The 17,697-nt window shown below is 59.3% G+C and overlaps 1 protein-coding gene across 2 annotated transcripts; it reads right to left on the minus strand.

The window, feature by feature from the left end:
• Positions 1-7,472: 7,472 nt before the first annotated feature.
• GBGT1 (globoside alpha-1,3-N-acetylgalactosaminyltransferase 1 (FORS blood group)) lies at positions 7,473-17,143 on the minus strand. Of its 2 annotated transcripts, XM_036108086.2 has the most exons (7): positions 16,982-17,143; positions 16,116-16,304; positions 15,474-15,539; positions 11,431-11,481; positions 11,313-11,348; positions 10,456-10,590; positions 7,477-9,242 (listed from the first exon to the last, which is right to left on the minus strand). In XM_036108086.2, the coding sequence occupies exons 2-7, from the start codon at positions 16,184-16,186 to the stop codon at positions 8,558-8,560; spliced, it is 1,044 nt and encodes a 347-aa protein (XP_035963979.1). In that variant the 5' UTR covers positions 16,187-16,304; positions 16,982-17,143; the 3' UTR covers positions 7,477-8,557. The 2 variants fall into 2 exon arrangements, with proteins under 2 accessions (XP_035963993.1, XP_035963979.1); XM_036108100.2 differs by lacking the exon at positions 10,456-10,590 and having other exon boundaries at positions 7,473-9,242.
• Between the last annotated feature and the right edge of the window lie 554 nt (positions 17,144-17,697).

Here is a 17,697-nt window from a genome sequence, read left to right on the forward strand (position 1 = left end):
CTCAGGGGCCACAGTGAGAAATGGCCTCACTTCTGGGCACTTTGCTTCATTCCACTGATGCCCCTAGGAGCCTATTTTCCCGTGGGGAGCCTGGGGCCCCTGTTCCTCAGCCCCAGGTGGCCTTCTCGGGTTTGTATGAGGACAGGGCAGAACCCCAGCAGGTGAGCAGTGGGGGAGCTCAGGCAGCACTGCCCCCCCTTGGTCAGGGTCTCTGGGGACAGGGACCCCTCAAGTCTCCACAGCCCACCCATCCAGATGGCTGCCTTCCGTGTTCCCCTCAGAGACAGCCACCCTGCCGGGCAGTAACACGTGACCTGCCAGGAAACCACAGAGGGTAATCCTAGCTGCCCTGGGAGGAGCCCAGGGCTCTTGAAAATGGCTGAGAAGGGCTGGCTCGGCTTGCAGGTGTAGAAGGAAACGCCAACTCCCGACCTGGGGAGGCCTGGCCCTGCTAGGTTCCCGGGCCTCCCATCCAGGGAGCCACCGAGTCACTACCATGTGGCCCCACCTTATTTGACTTCCTCTGTGGTGAGTGTCACCCCTGAAATGATGGGGCTCCTGTTGTGTGTTGGGTGTTGTCCCCTCGCAACTGGAAGGTGAGACCTTTGTCTACCCCAGTGGGTGCTGTCCCCTCGCAACTGGAAGGTGAGACCTTTGTCTACCCCAGTGGTGCTCCGAGCTGGGCTGGGGATGCGGCGAGGGGGTCACAGCGCCACCTGCTGTTCCTGACGCCACACTCTCAGATCGCACTCAGGCCACAACCCGGCGCAGGGGGCCTCTGCCCGAGGGGTGCCCAAGACCTCCGCAGGCCCCAACTGCTCCCCCAGCCCTCTGGGCACCTGGGGACCTGGCCTTCAGGGCAAGAAGCACTCCAGTGCTCCTGTTGTGGGTTGAATTGTGTCCCCAAAAAGCTAAGCCGGCACCTGTGAATAAACCTTACTTGGAAATGGTGTCTTTGCAGATGTCATCAGGTTAAGATGAGGACACACTGGAGGAGGGTGGGCCCCAGTCCAATGACTGGAGTCCTTATAAAATGGGGAATATTGGACAGAGACACACAGAGGAGGCTATGTGAACACCGAAGCAGAGTTTGGAGCAACGCACCTATGAGTCAAGAAACACTATGGGTTGCTGGCACCACCAGGAGTCGGAAGAGGTAGGAAGGATCCTCTCCTCGAGCTTCTAGAGAGGGCATGGAACTGCCAACACCTGATTTTGGACTTCCGGCCTTCAGAAGGGACAGAGAATAAATTTCTGTTGCTTTGAGCCACCCAATTTGTGGTACTTCGTCACAGCAGCAACAAAAACCAACTACACTCAGTCCCCCGGTACCAACCCCCACCTCGGTCACCCTGGCCAAGCGCAGCCAAGCCAGTGTTCTAGGCAGAGCCCAGGAACCTGATGGCCATTCAGGAGGTGACCTAGTGCAGTGAGGACAGAGCGCATGCGAGCACACAATAGATACAGGCCTTCATTATCATCCTCATCTTCAGCCTCCCCGAATCAAGCCTGACCACAGGATACTTCCTTCTGGAATATCTCTCTGCACCTACCCATTTCCCAGATGAATCCTGCCAATACCACGTGAGCGGTCTTGGAGATAGCCTGCCCCGGTTGAGCCCGAGTGGAGGCTGCAGCCCCGGCCTCCTGGGGGACCTGGAGGCAGAGGCTCCCCCTGAGCTGAGCCAGATTCTGGTACAGGAACTGTGACACGGTGCACGGAAGGCCAGCGTGTCCCACGGCGCAGACAGCTAGTAGTACATCCTTCCAGGCTGGGGTCTGGCCCTGCCCCCTCCCTCCAGAGCCCTCTCCCCAGCTCTCTCTCAGCTCCTCTCTTGCCCAAGGCTCTCTGCCTCCAGGTCTCTGCAGCTTGGTCCTTCCCTGCAGCACACTGCTAGCAGACGTGTGCAGGGCTGGCTGCTCCTGTCCTGCTCCCAGCATCAGGCTCACCCTGGAAGCCCGTGAGGCCCCAGACGGGGCCCCTGCCCACCCTCCTTCACCCCGCCTCGCCTCCCTGCAGCCCTTGCTCTTCCCTTTCACCTGGATTTGCTCTTGTGCTTTGGTCCATCTCCTCCTCTGGGCTGGGAGCCCCTGGAGGACAGGGACCCCGGGGGACCTTCCAGCCTCACCCCCAGGCCCAGCACAGCCCCTGCTCGGGGTGAGGGCCAGGGGTCCAGTAGCTGCCTGAGTCCACGAGAGGGTCTCAGAGCCCCCTCCTGCCTCTGAGCAGCTCACATGGGGGACATGGAGGCTAATGATCAGAGGTGCCTGTTGGGGTGGAGGCAGGGGACGCCCAGCATGACCCCTGGGTGTCCCTTCCCAGCTCTGGTGGCTTCAGGGAGCATAGTGGGCACAGCCTGACCCCTGGTGGTCAGCACCAGCATGGCAGCCCCAGCAGGAAAACCAGAAAACAAAACACACACCTTTGTTTGGGTGTAGCCAAGGCAGTGGCTCTCCCTGGCCCCAGCGGGTAAAGGAGCAGGACCTGGGGGCTCTGGGGGCAATGTGAGGAACTTCAGAAGCCTCCCTTGTCCCCCATTTCCCTCTCCTGTCTTCGTGCTCGGTGCATTCCTATGGCCTCCTCACCCTGGCCGGAGCACTGACTCTGGAACCTCTTCCAAATGGGGACCCTGAGGCTGCAACAAGGACGGTCTTGGCCTTGGTCCCCAGACCAGTGGTCAGTGCTCTGCCATGTTCTGCAAACCCAGGTCCTCAGCCCCCCAAGCCCCCAGGCTGCCCTCTGCTCAGAAGGACCTCGAGGGAGTACAAAGCATTTTCCCAGGACTGGGAGCACATTGGGTCAGGGATGGAGATCCAAGGCCAACAGGCTCTTCCACAAGCCTGTGGGACCCTAGGGACACCCTGTCTCAACAGCCCAACTGACAGAAGAGTAAGCTGAGGCCTTTTGTGCTGTAGCGCCCTCCGCACTAGGGGGTGTGTCTCTTCCTACTTCCAGTAGCCCAGGGTGGTGGTGGACACTGGACCCCAGTCCCTGTCCTCCCCGTGCCCTGACACCTCCCTGGGCACCTTGGGGACTCATGATCATCAGCCTGGCGTGTCTCCCCTCCCCATGTATAAGTCCTGGGCATGCTGCAGGAGCCTGGATGCCCCTGCCCCATGGCTGCCTCCAATCCCTTTCTTCTTTCCCCATTGTCACCTCTCCACTGTCCACTCCTCCTCTGACCCCATCCCATGGTCCCCATCTGTGAAGTCAATGTGTGTATGTACCTGTGGGCGCGTGGGGATGCTCAGAGGAGACGGCCCCAGATGGGAGGGGGTGAACGGGGTCCCCCAGGATCTTAGGGGCTCTCATTCCCACTGGAAACCCCATGGGAGAGTTGAGCCCTGGCCTGGGAGGCCAGAACCTTCCCTTCTCTTCTGGACTCCGCTCACCTCACGCGCCCCGGGCCAGTCCCCGCCTCTCCTGGTCTCAGTTTCCCAGTTGTACCAGGAGGGGTTGGACGCGGAACTGCGTAAGCGCGCGCTCAGCGTGGACCGGGCGCCGTGCTCCCTCCTCGCCGGATGGGGTGTGGGCCCGGGACATGTGGTCCTCCCTCCACCCCCGCCGGCTGGGAGGGCGGCCAGGGCCGGGCCGGGGCACTCACCTGGCAATCTACCATCATCCTCAGCCCTGGCAGCGCATCGCCGGCCCCAGGGCGGGGCCCGGGGCTCGCAGAGGCCGCTCGCCTCGGCCCGCGCGCGGCGCAGGGGGGCGCCCGGCTGCGGGTCTCATGGCGCGGCCTCCCGTCCCCGCCGGGCCCGGAGCTCCGCAACCGCCGCCGCCCGCGCCGCCGCCGCCGCCGCCGCCGCCTGCGCCGCTCCCATTGTCTGCGCCGCGCTGCGCCGCTGGCCGCTCGGGCCCCGCTGCTCGGTTCCGCCCGGACTCCCGGGCTCCGGCCGGGTGGGCGGGGACAGCCGCGGCCCCGCCCCTCCCCGCCCCTCCCCGCCCCGCCCGCCGCAGGTGTGAGGGGCGGGCGCCGCGGCGCGAGCTCGGGGGCGCGCTCGAGGGGGTGTGTCGCGCGCGCCGGCCTCCCTCCCGCGGGCGGCGGTGGGTGGGCCCTGCCGGGGCCGCCCGGCCTGGTGTCCACGGTCGCGGGTACGCGGGTCTGTGGGGGCCCGCGGACAGCGCGTGCACGGGAGCCGCGCCTCGCCGCAGCGCACCGAGGGCCCAGCGCGCGGCGGGTCCCACGCGTCTCCTGCCCCGCTGCCTGCTCTCTGCCTCGCGCGCCCGCTGGGACCTCGTGCCGCCCCAAACCCAAGCGGGCGAGAGGGCCATCGGGCGCTGGGCCGGGTTGGCGTGGAGACCTGGAGACACGGGAGTCGCGGATTATACAGCGCTGTCCTGTCCTGGTCCCCACATGTAACCTGCAGGGGCCAGCTGGGTGCACGGCTGGGCCAGAGGACCTGGAGGCGGCCGTGGACACCGAGTACAGGCAAGGAGGTCAGTCTGCCCCTTACTCCTCCTCTACACCTCTTCTCCTAGTCCTCCTGGCAGGAGCCTGGACATGAGGTCCAGCCTGTCCCTGGCTGCAGCCCTGGTTGGAGTCAGAGGGGTGGGAAGGAGCCCAGGAAGGAGGGAGCCCACCACCAGGGTGCCCGAGCATTGGGTGTAGTTAGTGTTGCTCAGAACCCTCCTGGGTGCTCAGTGATTTCACCCCTTTTTATACACAAGCAGTGATCTCAAAGATCAAGGTCACTCAGCTCTGAGTGGCCAAGTCCAGCTGTGAACATGAACGGGGGACTCAGGGTCATTGCTCTTCACGCTCACTGAGCCCTGCACTGACCATCACAGGCCTTATCCTGGGTTGGGACTCCCCCAGCCAGGCCGCCCCCTGTGCCCCAGCTCAACCTGCCAAAGTCGGGGCCACAGACCCCATTTTCAATGAGGCTCTTAGCAGCCACCACACGAGCTTGCCAGTCACAGGGCTGTGACATGGCCCTGCTGTGTGTTTGAACCCAGATCAATCTGACCCAAAGCCTAAGCTTACAGGGGAGCCCAAGGAAGTAGCCTCTGAGCCCAGGCTTGGAGGGGAGGCCGTCCTGGGTGGGGGCCATGTGAAGGGCAGTGGCTGCAGGGGGCTCTGAGGGGCAAAGGCTTGGTGGGCTCCCTGGGGGAGGAAGGCCCTAGGGAGGCTGGAGTAGGGTGAGGGGTGCACACTGGGGAGCATTTCTAGACCAGATCATGCAGGGCTCTCTGGATGTTGGGCAAGGAGTCGGGGTTGCCGCAAGTTGGGGGGCCCGGGGGACACAATCTGGGCAGTCTTACCAGAGCCACAGCATCCTAGATTTAGAAGGAGCTTGGTGGGCATGTTATTGCCCCCACTCAAGCATGGAACCCCAAAACCAACTAGGAATGAGCAGGCTGTCTGTTTACTCCTGCGTAATGGGGGCTATGGAGGTCATCTGCCTCCTTCCGGGGTGGGGCAGGCTGCTTGGAGGTTCCAGACCTAGCCACGTCCCAAAGTGGCGGCCCAAGAGGAGTTCCAGCCATAATCTTGTTTGATCCTCACCCCAGGGCCTCAGATGAACCGTCCAACATCCCACAGGTGCTAGGACAGACTCTAAACCCCGTGTCCTCTCAGCTGTCACCCCTCACGTAGTTGTTCAATATTTACAGAGGGCCTCCTGGGTTTCATGTACAGGGGAACCTGGGCCAGCCACGGTTTGTCCCGTCTTGGAGTTTACCAACTGGGCAAGGGGTGGAGATGGGCAGACATTGTAAATGGCACAGGGATGAGGAGGGTTGGTGGGAACACTGAAAGGCACCCACTTTGGAGCGGGGCACAAATCAAGGCAGGCTTCCTGGAGGTGACGTCAGGCGTGAATCCCCAGAAATCGGCTGGGTGATAGGACAAACAGACCTGACTGGTGGACAGTGTGAGTAGAAGTGTGCGGGCCAGGCCCTGCGGCCGAGCGATGATGTGGGACTGTCACGTGTGGGGAGGAGGCAGTTGCCAAGGGAGAGGCCCTTAAGTGTCAGGGGCCTCCACTGCAGACATTTCGTATTTGTGATGTTGTCTATTTCTTAAAGAAGTACCTTTGCAATTTAGAAAACCTCGAAGCCCCCAAAACCGATGGGCCCTGTCACCAGTGGTGCCTGTGGCTCAGACCTGATCCCGTCAGACAGGGGCCGAGAGCTGCTGGGTCTGTCTCTGGGCCTTCCCCCATCCATCTGCTGGGTCAGGCCCCGGCCCCCTCCACCACTCCCAATTCCCACCAGGCTCCTTTCCTCTTCCCACGCATGCAGCAGCTCTGGCTCCAAGCCCTCAGCTCTGTTTTGGAAAGTAGCTTGGACCCTGGTTTGGTTCCAGGAGTTGGGTCCTGTCACTCCCTCTACTCGTGTCTGAGGGCTGTGTCCTGTGATGGGGACCAGGGTCAGCCATATTCCTTGGGGATTTGGGCCAAGGCTGAGAAGGGAAATCAGCTGGGTCCAGGAGAGGCTGGGCTGGGAGTGAGGCCGGGGTTCCTTTCTCCCCTGCAAGCCTGCTGCTGCCGCCTGGGCCTTGGGGCCACCTCCCCCCGGAGGCCTTCTCTGGTCTCCACGCCAGGGGGCCTCTCCCTGCCCCAAGGTAGAAGCTCCTCGAAGACAAGTCCTGCTTCTTCACCACAACTGGCATCACAGGGAGGTCCTGATGCTCTGGGAAGGTGCCCCCCACTGGGACACACGGGCTGTGGGCCCACCCTTGCCCCTCTGCCTGGAAGCACCCCAGCACCTCTCCCTGACTTGGCCTCCCCAGCCCAAGCTCTCTCCTCTGCTCAGTCGGTCTGCTCAGACTCTGGCAGTCTGTCCTTGCTCGCTGGCCAGACCACAGGCTACAGGAGGAGTGGGCTTTGGGCTGACCCCCAGCTTTGCCAGGGGTGGCCTAGTGGGTAGGTGCGTATTCCTCCCAACGTGGCCAGGGCGTGCCCCTCTGTGGCAAAGGAGCTGCTGCCCCCAGAGGACTGAACACGGCCACCAAACCCTGAATGCACCCCATCGCTGTCCTGCCAGGCAAACAACCACGGGGGTGCTCTGAAGCCCCTCTGGGGCCACCGCACTGACGCCGCCCCCCCGGCCCTCTAATCCGGGGCCTGCGCTACAGCCTCGGCGCCCCACACCCGCCGGTGGCCTCACAGGGCCGAGGCTGACCCTGGTTTCAGGAGCACTGGCAGACACCTGCGTGACGGGCTCAGGGCCCCAGAGGCCACCCGGTGGCCAGCTGACGGGCTCTGCTCCCCTCGATCGTGGAGACTATGGCACACGGACGGCACGTGCTCACGTCGCCCCCCCCCAGGAGGACGGGGATCAAATCCTGTTTGCTGCGGCGGTCAGCTTTAGTCCAGATTTTCTGGACAACTGGACCCGCCCTCCTCCACCGCACAAGCTGACTGTATGTGAAATCCAGGCTGCCTGGATCCCCCGTGGCTGGCCGGAAGGACCCTCAGATGTGCAGGTGAAAACACCCTGGTTAGGACTTAGCACATGCCAGCTTTTTTTTTTTTAAAGACTTATTTATTTTAGAGAGAGCGTGCATGTGTGCGTGCACGCGCATGGCTGGGGGGAGGGGCAGAGGGAGAGAGAAACTTGAGCAGATTCCCTGCTGAGCGTGGAGCCCAAGTGGGGGCGGGGGGGGGGGCTCTATCTCAGGACCCTGAGATCATGACCTGAGCCAAAACCAAGAGTCGGCCGCTCAACTGACCGAGCCACCCAGACGCCCCCCACGCCACCTTTGTTAAAAGCTGCCCAAGCCCTCTTACAAAGGAGGTGGCTGGTGGCAGGAGTGTGGCCCACCATGGGGTGCGGGCTAGGCTTGACACCAGAGAGAGCCAGGCCTGTTCCACTGCCAAGGTTCCCTCCAGGGCCGAGCCGGGGGGTTGGCTCGGTATGGCTGGGGGACATCAGAGTACCCAGGCCCCCCGGCAGCCAGAGAAGAGGGTTCTGGGCTGCCTTTCACACCAGGGGCTTCGAAGTACAACTTTAAGGGCAACAGGCAACAGAAGGGGGGCAGAGGTGGGGTCTCAGGTGTGGAGGAGGGCTGACTCCAGAGCCTGCCCCGAAGGCACGTCTGCTGGGGAGAGCATGCCAGGCCCTGTCTGCTTCACCTCTGCCTCCCCTCTTCCTGGCTGACTGTTCTAGGGCTGTGTGATCTTTGTGTTCTCCTCATGTGGGCGCAGCCCTTTACAGTTTACAAAGGCTTTTTGGCCTCCATTTTCCGGTTGAATTCTTTTTTTTTTTTTTTTTTTTTTTTTTTTTAAAGATTTTATTTATTTATTTGAGAGAGAGAGAATGAGAGAGAGCGAGTACATGAGAGGGGGGAGGGTCAGAGGGAGAAGCAGACTCCCCGCCGAGCAGGGAGCCCGATGCGGGACTCGATCCAGGGACTCCAGGATCATGACCTGAGCCGAAGGCAGTCGCTTAACCAACTGAGCCACCCAGGCGCCCTTCCGGTTGAATTCTGCTAACAGACTGAGGTAGGCAGGGCTGGACTGGTCCCACCTGAGGCCCGAGGAGGCAGGCACTGGGGCGAGCTGGCTCCGGGGCTGGGGAACCCCACCCACGGCAGCCCTGGCTCTACCATCAGCTCCTCAGCCAGCCAGTGGCCTTGTCCAGCGTTGAAAAGCGGATCAGCTTCAGGCTGGGCGGCTGGGGCTTCCTGTCATCCCAGAGGTACTCAGGGGACAGCACTTTGGAGGGCTTGTGCGAGAGGAAGCGACGGTTCAGGTGGCTCTCCTCCTGCCAGGTTGCCATGACGCCATTGGCCTTGTCCGCCAGGATGGCCATGTGGCAGCCCCTGGTAAACTCGTACACCCTGGCCACCCGCCCCCCAAAGACGGCCCCACCATAATAGAAGTCCCCCTCGCCGTCTGCCACGAAGGCGGTGGAAACACGCCTGCGCTCATAGGGGAACTGCTGGCGGGGTAGAGCGTAGTAGCCTGGGTGAATGGCAGCCACCAGGTCCCCCAAGGTCTCGGGGCCCCACGGGTTCCGGAACACCATGTCCACATCGAGGCAGAAGAGGTAATCCACCTCCCGGTGCGCAGTCTCGGCGATGTGCCGGCTGATGGTCTCCATCCGGCGCGTGGAGATCTCCTCCCAGCGGGAGTGCTTCTGGATGGGGATGGTGCTGAGGCTGCGGCCGGGGCCCAGCGGGACCCGAGGAACGGCCGCAGGGTCATTAGTGAAGACATAGTACCGCACCCGATAACCCTGCATGAAGAACCGCTCGGCCGACTCCAGGAAGTGCTGGATGAACTGGGTGTACCTGGCAGGGAGGAGGGTGGGGGAATGACCTCATCGACCTCGCTCGGGGTTCCCACTACGGGCTGGCCCCTCGCAGGCCTGGGGCCTGGGCTCGGCCGGGCTGGGGTCCACCTCCCAGCTCCTCACTTTGAGATGCCACTCAGGTCTGAAACCTCGGGGTCCTCCTCTGTCACACCCCCACAATCACAGTACCAGCCTCTTCCTTCGTAGGAAGGATGCTTAACAGGGATTCTTAAATTCGCACACGGAGCTAACTTTTAGTGAGCACTTAACTAGGTGCCAGGCAGTGTTTTAAGGGATTCTTAGCTCCTTGCAGCCTCATAAACTCCCTAAAGGCAGGCACCACATCCCCATTTTAAAGTTTATTGATTTTTTTTTTAGTAATTTCTACACCCAATGTGGGGCTCGAACCCATGACTCCCAAGATCAAGAGTCGCACACTTCACTGACTGAGCCAGCCACGCGCCCTCCTCATAATCCCCATTTTAGAGGCAGAGACACTGAGGCTCAGAGAGAGGAAAGTGACCACATGGCAGGCTAAGTGGCTGCATCACGGTGAGGTGAGTGGTGCTGGGGGCTGGGGGGCTTGGGGCCCAGCTGGAGGAAACTGCAGGCCCGCACCCCACCTCCAGGTCAAAGCCGATGGAACCTGACCCAGGCGGGCCACCCATCATCTGGCCAGCACTTGCGGTATTGGGGCTCCACCGTGGTTTCTCCCTCAGGAGTCCCAGAAAGAGATGCAGGGAGAGGCTGCCAGGCCTCCTCAAGGCAAGGCTAGGTGGGGTGAGGGAAAGGAGAGGAAAGCAGGAGATATCCAGAGAGTAGGCAGGCCCAGACTGGGGAGAGGGGAGAGGGTCCTGAGGGCGGAGTTTGACCTGCCTGTGGCCTGACCATGGACCCCCAGTTATGTGAGGTGGTCTTGAGTGTTTCCAGTCCTTCATGCCTGCCTGCACTGTTCCAGGGGAACAGAGAGGGGTGAGGAGGCCAAGGGGGTGTTCTCACAAAGGCTCCTGCTGCTCCCCTTCCAGGGCCAGATCCCCTCCTCCAGGAAGCCCTCCCGTCATCACCCTCTACTCCCTACCTTCCCACACACACAGCACCTGGTTCAGGGCTTTCCTGGCATCCAGGCAGGGTCCCATGTCCAGGTCTTGTCCCTTCCCAGACTGTAAGCTCCTATGGCTCAGTGACATCCCCCCACCCAGCCCACTACTCACTTCCCCACGGCAAACACCGTAACCCCGATGGTCAGGTTCAGCGGCTGGTAGATGTGCTGCAGAAGCTCAGGGTTGAAGGTTCCCTCGGAGACGATGGGCGCCAACCAGGGTGTAAGCGTCAGCAGCTCAGTAGGCCTAGCAGCAGGGCAGGCCATGGGGGGTGAGGCCCTTTCCTTGGGAAAGCCGCAGCCTCATCCTGGCCCTGCCTCCCATGTTGTGTGACCTGGGGCAGCTTCATTCCTGTCTCTGGGCCTCAGTATCCTCCTATGGGAAGTGGGGATAATAATAGCTCCTGCCCGGCATGGTCGAGAGGACCAGGAGTGATGCACATCCAGTGCGTAAGGGAGCCTAGCACTTCAGGTGCCTGCTAAGTGCCTAATACATGAGGGGTAGCAATATCAGCAGGAACCCCGGATTGAGCACCTACTATGCAGCTGTGCCCCCCCCTTTTTAAGTAGGCTCCATGCCCAGCATAGAGCCCAACGTGGGGCTTGAACTCAAGACCCTGAGATCAAGAGTCGGACCCTCAACTGAACTGAGCCACTCAGGCGCCCGGAGCTGTGCCTTTTGCAAACACCGTCTCATCTAGTCCTCCATCCAACCTGCTATGAAGGGGGTGTTCTTATCCACCCGTACAGAAACAGCTCAGAGCAGTTCGGTAACCTGGCCAAAGTTACACAGCTAGTGACAGAAAGGGACTGGAACCCAGGTCCCAGCCTAGCTGGACCCCAAGGCCACCTGACATCCCCACCACCCCAGCTTATAAATCGGAGCTCTGCACCTGCCCGCCCCCCACCGTGCCCCCCTTCCTCCCGCCAATCTCTCCATTCTGCACCCAGACCCTACCCAACACCCACCTCTGCTCCAGCAGCTTGGGCTGAGGGTAGAGTGACCTGTAACCAAGAAGGGCCAGTGGTGAGGGGAGGCAGCCCCCAGCCCCCGGGGCCACAAAGGGGGAGATGGCAGTCTGCTTACCATGGCACCGGCTGGAACGGCTTCTCCCCCTTATACTGCAGTTTCATGTTGCTGGTGGCAGAGGCGAGAGAGAGGTGTTAGTGCCAGGCGGGGGACAGAGCTACTCAGAGCGGGAAGGACAGAGTGGAGAAGAAGCAAACACCCCCATGGGGCAGGCACCATGCCACGTTCCAGGCAGACTCCCTGGAGCCTTCCCCACTCTCTGCCCACCCTGCAGGGGCTGGGCTCCTGCAGAAGCAGTCTGTCCGGGGTCACTGAGTGGCACGGCGGCAATCGGTACCCAGTGTCACCTGTCTCCAAAGCTGATGCTCTTTCAAGCATGTCACTCTGTAGGGGCCTGGCAGTGGGTAGAAGTTTTGAGAAGCTGCAAAGACCCGGTGATCCCAGTTCTGCCGCCTTCTCGCCTGGGGACCTGAGGTGAGTCACCTGAGCCCACGGTGATGGTCACTTGCAGGACCCAGTTACACAAACAGCAATCAAGGTGTTGCTTCGATGGTATTTGGTGGATGTAATTAACATCTACACCAGCTGCCCTTAGGTAAAGATGATCCTGCCGGGCCTGGGTGGGCTTGATAGAATCTGGTGGAAAGGCTCGAAGAGCAGAACTGAGGTTTCTGTGAAGACATTCTGCCAGTGTCAGCGCCGGCCCGAGCTCCAGCCTGCCCTTCCCGGGCCTGCTCCCCGGATTCCAGACTGGCTCAGCTCCATCAGTCAATCTACCTTTCTCCCTCCCTCCTCCGTTCTGTGTCTATCGTGGAATCCTGACTCATGCCCCCACGCTTCCTCATCTGTAAAATGGGTAACCATCCCTCACCCTCAGAGCTGCCCTGAGAATCAAGGTATGCGTCCATGCCCAGCACAGAGCAAACACTCGTCAAGACCATCTTGTCCCTTTCTTGGCACGCAGCCTGCCTGTGTGGCCAGCCTCCACTAGCTTCAGCCGAGGGCAGCTTGGGTGGAGAAGCAAGAAGGAGGGCCCTGCAGGTTTGCATAGAGCCTCTGGCTCGGCCACCAGCGGGCTGGAAGGACCTGGGGCCAGACATTTGACTCCTCGGGCTTGAAAGTCCTCCTAATGACGTCCTTCCCCAGAGAGTGGAAGTGAGGCCCAGAGAAGGCAGAGGCTGCCCGAGGCCACCCAGGGCATGCAGCAGCTGCAGAAGAGCCTGAGGTCATCAGGCCAGACCACCTGAGCACACCGCGCCTGCCATTCACTAAGGAATTTTCAATATGGCATCTTTGATGGGGATAGCTTAAGCCTCCTTAAGTTTTCCTACCAATTTTTAGTCTATGCTTCTCTCTCGCTCTCTCTTTTGGTGGTAAAATGTACAAAACAAAGCTTTACTATTTTAACCATTTTTAAAAAAAGATATATTTATTTTAGAGGAAGGAAGAGAAAGAGAGGGTGGGGGTAGAGGGAGAGAGAGGGAGAATCTCAAGCAGATTCCCTGCTGAACGTGGGGCCTGATGTGGGGCTCGATCTCATGACCCTTGAGATCATGACCTGAGCTGAAACCAAGAGTCAGACGATCAACCAGGCACCCCTATTTTAACCATTTTTAAGTGCACAGTTCAGGGGCCTGAAGCACGTTCACACTGTTGTGCAGCCGTCCCCACCATCCCTCTCCAGAACCTTCTCATCTTCCCAAACTGAAACTCCGTCCCCATGAAATGCTGACCCCCCCTCGGCCCCTGGTAACCATTATTCTACTTCTGTTTCCATGAATTCGGTTATTCTAGAGAGCTCATGTAAGTGGAATCCTGTAATATGTGTTTATCTTTCTGTGATTATTTTAAACTCTTGAATCAACAATTTTTAAAAGTCAGTCTGTCACACTGGCTGTCTGCTCCAGTTTCCACCCAAACAAGCACTCAGGTCCCCACTCGGAAAGTGAGGGCACGCTGCAAAGGCAGGAAGCGAGGAGGAAGAGGGCTCACAACCCTGGCAATTGGCTCCTCCCCAAGCCCAGCCACGCTCCAGCCTTATTAAAGCACTCGTTCAGTCATAAGCCACAGAGGAGCCAGAGCCAAAAAAAACCAAAAAAACAAAAAAACCCCGAAACAAAACAAAACAAAACAAAACAAAACAATTTCACATTTTCACACCCGTAGGTAGGAAAACCAAAAGTGAAGAAATGCAGATGAAAAGACAGGAAGATGTGGCCATTTAACACACACAAAAATTCTCCAACTTCAATCTATTAAAAAAAAGAGCTAAGTGGAACCAAAAGATAGACAAACTGGAAAGAAAAAAAAATGTAGCAAATACTTTGGGCCCAAAGTGGTGCCAGAGCCCCCACAAAGAGGCCAGGGAGAGAAGGCAGTGTGGCAGGTCCATCAGGGAAGAGGAAATTCAGTTCGTGGGAAGGGGGTGGGAGAAAGGAGAGCCTCGGTAGAAATCAAGGAAATGAAATCGAAACTCAGGAGATAGCATCCCCCGCCACTCAAATCAGCAAGGTGGTTTAGTTGTTGCTTTTCACAACACCCAGTGCTTCCTCTAGTCCTGGCCAGGGAGTGACGTCTGTGTGAACAAGAGAATGGGAGCCTGGCCCAGGGAGGGAACTATCAAATGAAAGGATTTTTTAATATGGAAAAAAGCTTTATATCTAGAGCTGCTCATTACAAACTCATTTAGAATCCTGGGGAATTGGAGGGGGCACTTGGGTGGCTCAGTCAGTGAAGCATCTGCCTTCCGCTTGGGTCATGATCTCAGGGTCCTGGAATCAAGCCCCATGTTGGGCTCCCTGCTCAGTGGGGAGCCTGCTTCTCCCTCTGCTCCTTCCCTCGCTCATGCTTGCTCTCTCTCAAATAATTAAATAAAATCTTAAAAAAAAAAAAAAAAAAAGAATCCTGGGGAATTGAAAACAACCGAAATCCCCCCCTGGTCCTTTGTGGGAAAGGGGGACGAGTTCAAGAATTATGACCCAGTTCCTGGGGGCAATTAAAGGGTGGTGACCATGAAGAGGATGAACACACGCTGAAGAACATAGCCAGTTCTGGGAACACAGGATAAAAATCGCAAAAACATTATGATCACAAATATTTTCTTTTCTTTTTTTTTTTAAGATTTTATTTATTTATTTGACAGAGATAGAGAGCACAAGTAGGCAGAGTGGAAGGCAGAGGGAGAGGGAGAAGCAGGCTCTCCACCGAGCAGGGAGCCAGACGTGGGGCTCGATCCCAGGACCCCAGGATCATGACCTGAGCCAAAGGCAGACGCTTAACCGACTGAGCCACCCAGTCGTCCCGATCACAACTATTTTCAATAGCAAGCAGGCTTTCTGCTTTTAGAACCAAGTTAGATGCACAGTCGATTCAACTAGAAAGGGCAGCAACCAACAAGTCGACCATGAACTTTGGAAGCAAAGTATAACTCAGACCGGTAGGACACAAGAGGGTATTTTTTCTTTTGTCTTTTCTGCTTTCCAGCTTCCTAATTGACTATATTCTGTGTTTGTAACAATGAAACATGCCTTGTGGTTAATTAGCAGTCTATGAACCAGATTTTAAACTTGCCTTTAGCTATCACGAAGATACCCCCCCTTAAGACTGTCCCAGCCCATTTTTCCACTCTTAACTATCAAAAAGTCAGTTTCGTTATGTGGGGGAAGTCTGGTCCCATGTTAATTTGTTCCTTGAATCCACACTGAACACAAAATTTAGCAAAAAGTCAAGTCCTAAGAGCACTATTTCCTGAGCACCTGCTGTCTGGTGTGTGCTCCAGCTGACCATTTACAGGTGTCATCACACTCCATGCTCCAGGTAGCCCAGGAGGGGACTTCTATCATCCCATTTTACAGATGAAGAAAGTGAGGCTCAGAGCCCTGCGGCATGCTCGAGGTCAAAGCACAGAGGGGGCGCTGCAGGGACGCTAGAGGACTGACATGGGAATTGTACTCCACAGCCCATAAATTACCCAACACTTATCAAACTGATCAGAATCATGAGCTTAGGACCTAATAACCTGCAAAGTGACCCTAAAAATCTCCCAGTGCCCCCACTCCAGGCAGCCCACAAGGCCCAAATTCTCCCTGCCCCATACTTACAACATCTCTGGGCAGGGGAGGTAATACGGGACATAGGAGAAGGGCAGCCAGTTCTCCACATACATCCTGGGAAGGAAAAACACCTGTTGACTGTCATGAAGCTGAAAACCCACTTAGTGCACGTTGATGGGAGTCAAGGCACCCAGCGGGGTGCATCTGGGGATCCCCTACCACTCCTTGGGTCTGGCTGACCTCAGAGGGCAAGGCCTCCTGGTCTTCTGCAATGCGGCCATTATTCACCCATGCGGTCATTCATTCCCAGGGCAGGAATGTTTCTGATGCCAGGCCCTACGCACGGGGGAGTGGTGGTGAGGGGTGGTGGTGGTGGTGGTGGTGGTGGGAGGACTTCACAGAAAGAACACATGGGGTACATTGTGTTTGAATAGGAGTTCTTCATTAGCAAGGCTAGAAGAACGGTCCAGGCAGAGGAAAGAGCAAGTGCAAAGGCCCGGAGGCCATTATTAATCAAAATCCAGAAACCAAAACTAGTTTGGTCTTACTGGGGTTGGGGTTGAGGGACCGGTGTGCCAAGAGAGGTGGGTGGGACCTAGGGATCCATAAGGGGATCAAGGTTTGGGGGTTGAGATGCCAAGAAAGGGAGAAGCCTGGGGTGAAGGGAGGGCTCCATGGGGATATGCTCACCACAGAAAGCAGAGGGCAATGCCCAACAGCAGGCAGAATCCTAGGCCCAGGACCAGTCTGCGGCAGTGCATTGCTGGGTGAAGCCTTTGAACCTGGGCACTTGGAGACACTGAGTGGGCTTGGTGAGCCAGTCCACCTCTCCCAGGGCTGTCACGCTCTGAGCCAGTGTCTCCGGGATCGGAGGAACACCTGCAAAGGAATGCTCCCGATATCCAGGGGATAATGGCCCCATCCTTGCTGCTCTGCCTTCCCCTGGGTGGCCCCAGCTATGACAGCTCCGGTAGGTGGACAGGGGGACAGTGGCTCAGTGCTCAGCCGAATCCTGCAGCTGTGCCTGGGGAGAGGCGGACCGTCGGCCCTGCCTGGGCTGTCTTGCTCCCAACCCCCGCCCTCCGCGGGGAGCACAGGGCGTCCTGCCCAGGGACTCGGGCGCAGCGCTGGGCGGGGCGCTTGGGCGGGGCTTGGAGAAGGATTCCTGGGGGTAACAGCGGGGACACCGGAAATCGAGCCCAGGGCCGGCCCAGCGGGGACACACTCGGCCTGGGCGGGGGCTGCGCCGAGAGGGGCCGCCGTGATGCCCTTGCGGTGGGGTAGGGGTGGGGGGTAGGATGGCAGCCGTGTCTTCCTCCGGGAGGCCGAGCCTGGGCTCTCCAGGGGACGGCGGGAGCGCGCTTCAGCTCTCCCTGGCTCGGTAACCTTGGGCAAGTCACTCTGCTCCCCCTCCACCCCAGCCTCCGTGTCCTCCCCCGCCAAAGCGGTCCGCACCCGGGGGCCTGGTGCCCAGACGGGCACCCGACTTCCGCCCGCCACTGCGCCGCGACGCGGGACGTGGGGAGCGCGACTGTCCCCGCGGGCTGTAGACTCACCCCTTGCGACCGGACGGGGTTTAGGACGGACGGAGGGGAGCACCCCGGGCCGGAAACCAGGGACTCAGCTCGCCAGGGCCCCGACGATACCCGGTGGCCGCGCCTGCAGCCGCGCCCGGGGCTCACCCTGGGGCACGGCCGGCGGCCGGGAGGAAAGGAGCCGCACGCCCCGCCCATCCGCCAGCGCGATCCCTCCCCCGCCCCCCCCCCCCCCGCCGGTCCCAGCCCCTGCCCACCTGCCGCCCGCGCCGCGCCCGCGGGCCAAGGCGCCCGCCCCCGGGGTCCTAGCGCGCGGGGTCCCCTGGGCGGCGCTCTCTCCTGGCCATCTGGGCGGCAGCGTCTCACGCAGCGGACCCAGCCCGGTAGCGAGACGAGCCGGTCCGGGAGCTCAAGGCGAGGGTGAGGGCCTGAGAAATCAGAAAAACTTTCATGTTTTTAGAAGAACGTGGAAACAATCACAGGAAGGAAAAACCAGCTGAACATTGCACTTACCTTGCGGTTTAGCTCAGGGCCTCCGAAATCTCTGAGCCTCTCCCCTCCCGCCCAAAAGAGTTACCATACTTTCCTCCTACTTGTTGGGGTAGCATTGACCCTTGTTCACTCCAGCGACTCCCGGGGCCCAGGCGGACCCTCTTACATCTTACCAATTCTGGGGACAGAGCCCGTGCCAGTGGGTCGGGGTCGCCCAGCAGGCCTGAGCTCCAGGCTCCCAGGGT

Source organism: Halichoerus grypus, chromosome 14 (genome assembly GCF_964656455.1).
Source record: "Halichoerus grypus chromosome 14, mHalGry1.hap1.1, whole genome shotgun sequence".
Lineage (NCBI taxonomy): Eukaryota > Metazoa > Chordata > Mammalia > Carnivora > Phocidae > Halichoerus > Halichoerus grypus.

What these genes read in the sequence shown, in the direction of transcription:
- GBGT1 (XM_036108086.2), bottom strand. Translation starts at nt 16,186, where the DNA reads ATGCACTGCCGCAGACTGGTCCTGGGCCTAGGATTCTGCCTGCTGTTG. An exon ending in CCGTTCCAGCCGGTGCCATG is followed by an intron (nt 11,349 to 11,430) that starts GTAAGCAGACTG and finishes TCTTGGTTACAG; the next exon opens with GTCACTCTACCCTCAGCCCA. An exon ending in ACGGTGTTTGCCGTGGGGAA is followed by an intron (nt 9,243 to 10,455) that starts GTGAGTAGTGGG and finishes CCTCCCTGCCAG; the next exon opens with GTACACCCAGTTCATCCAGC.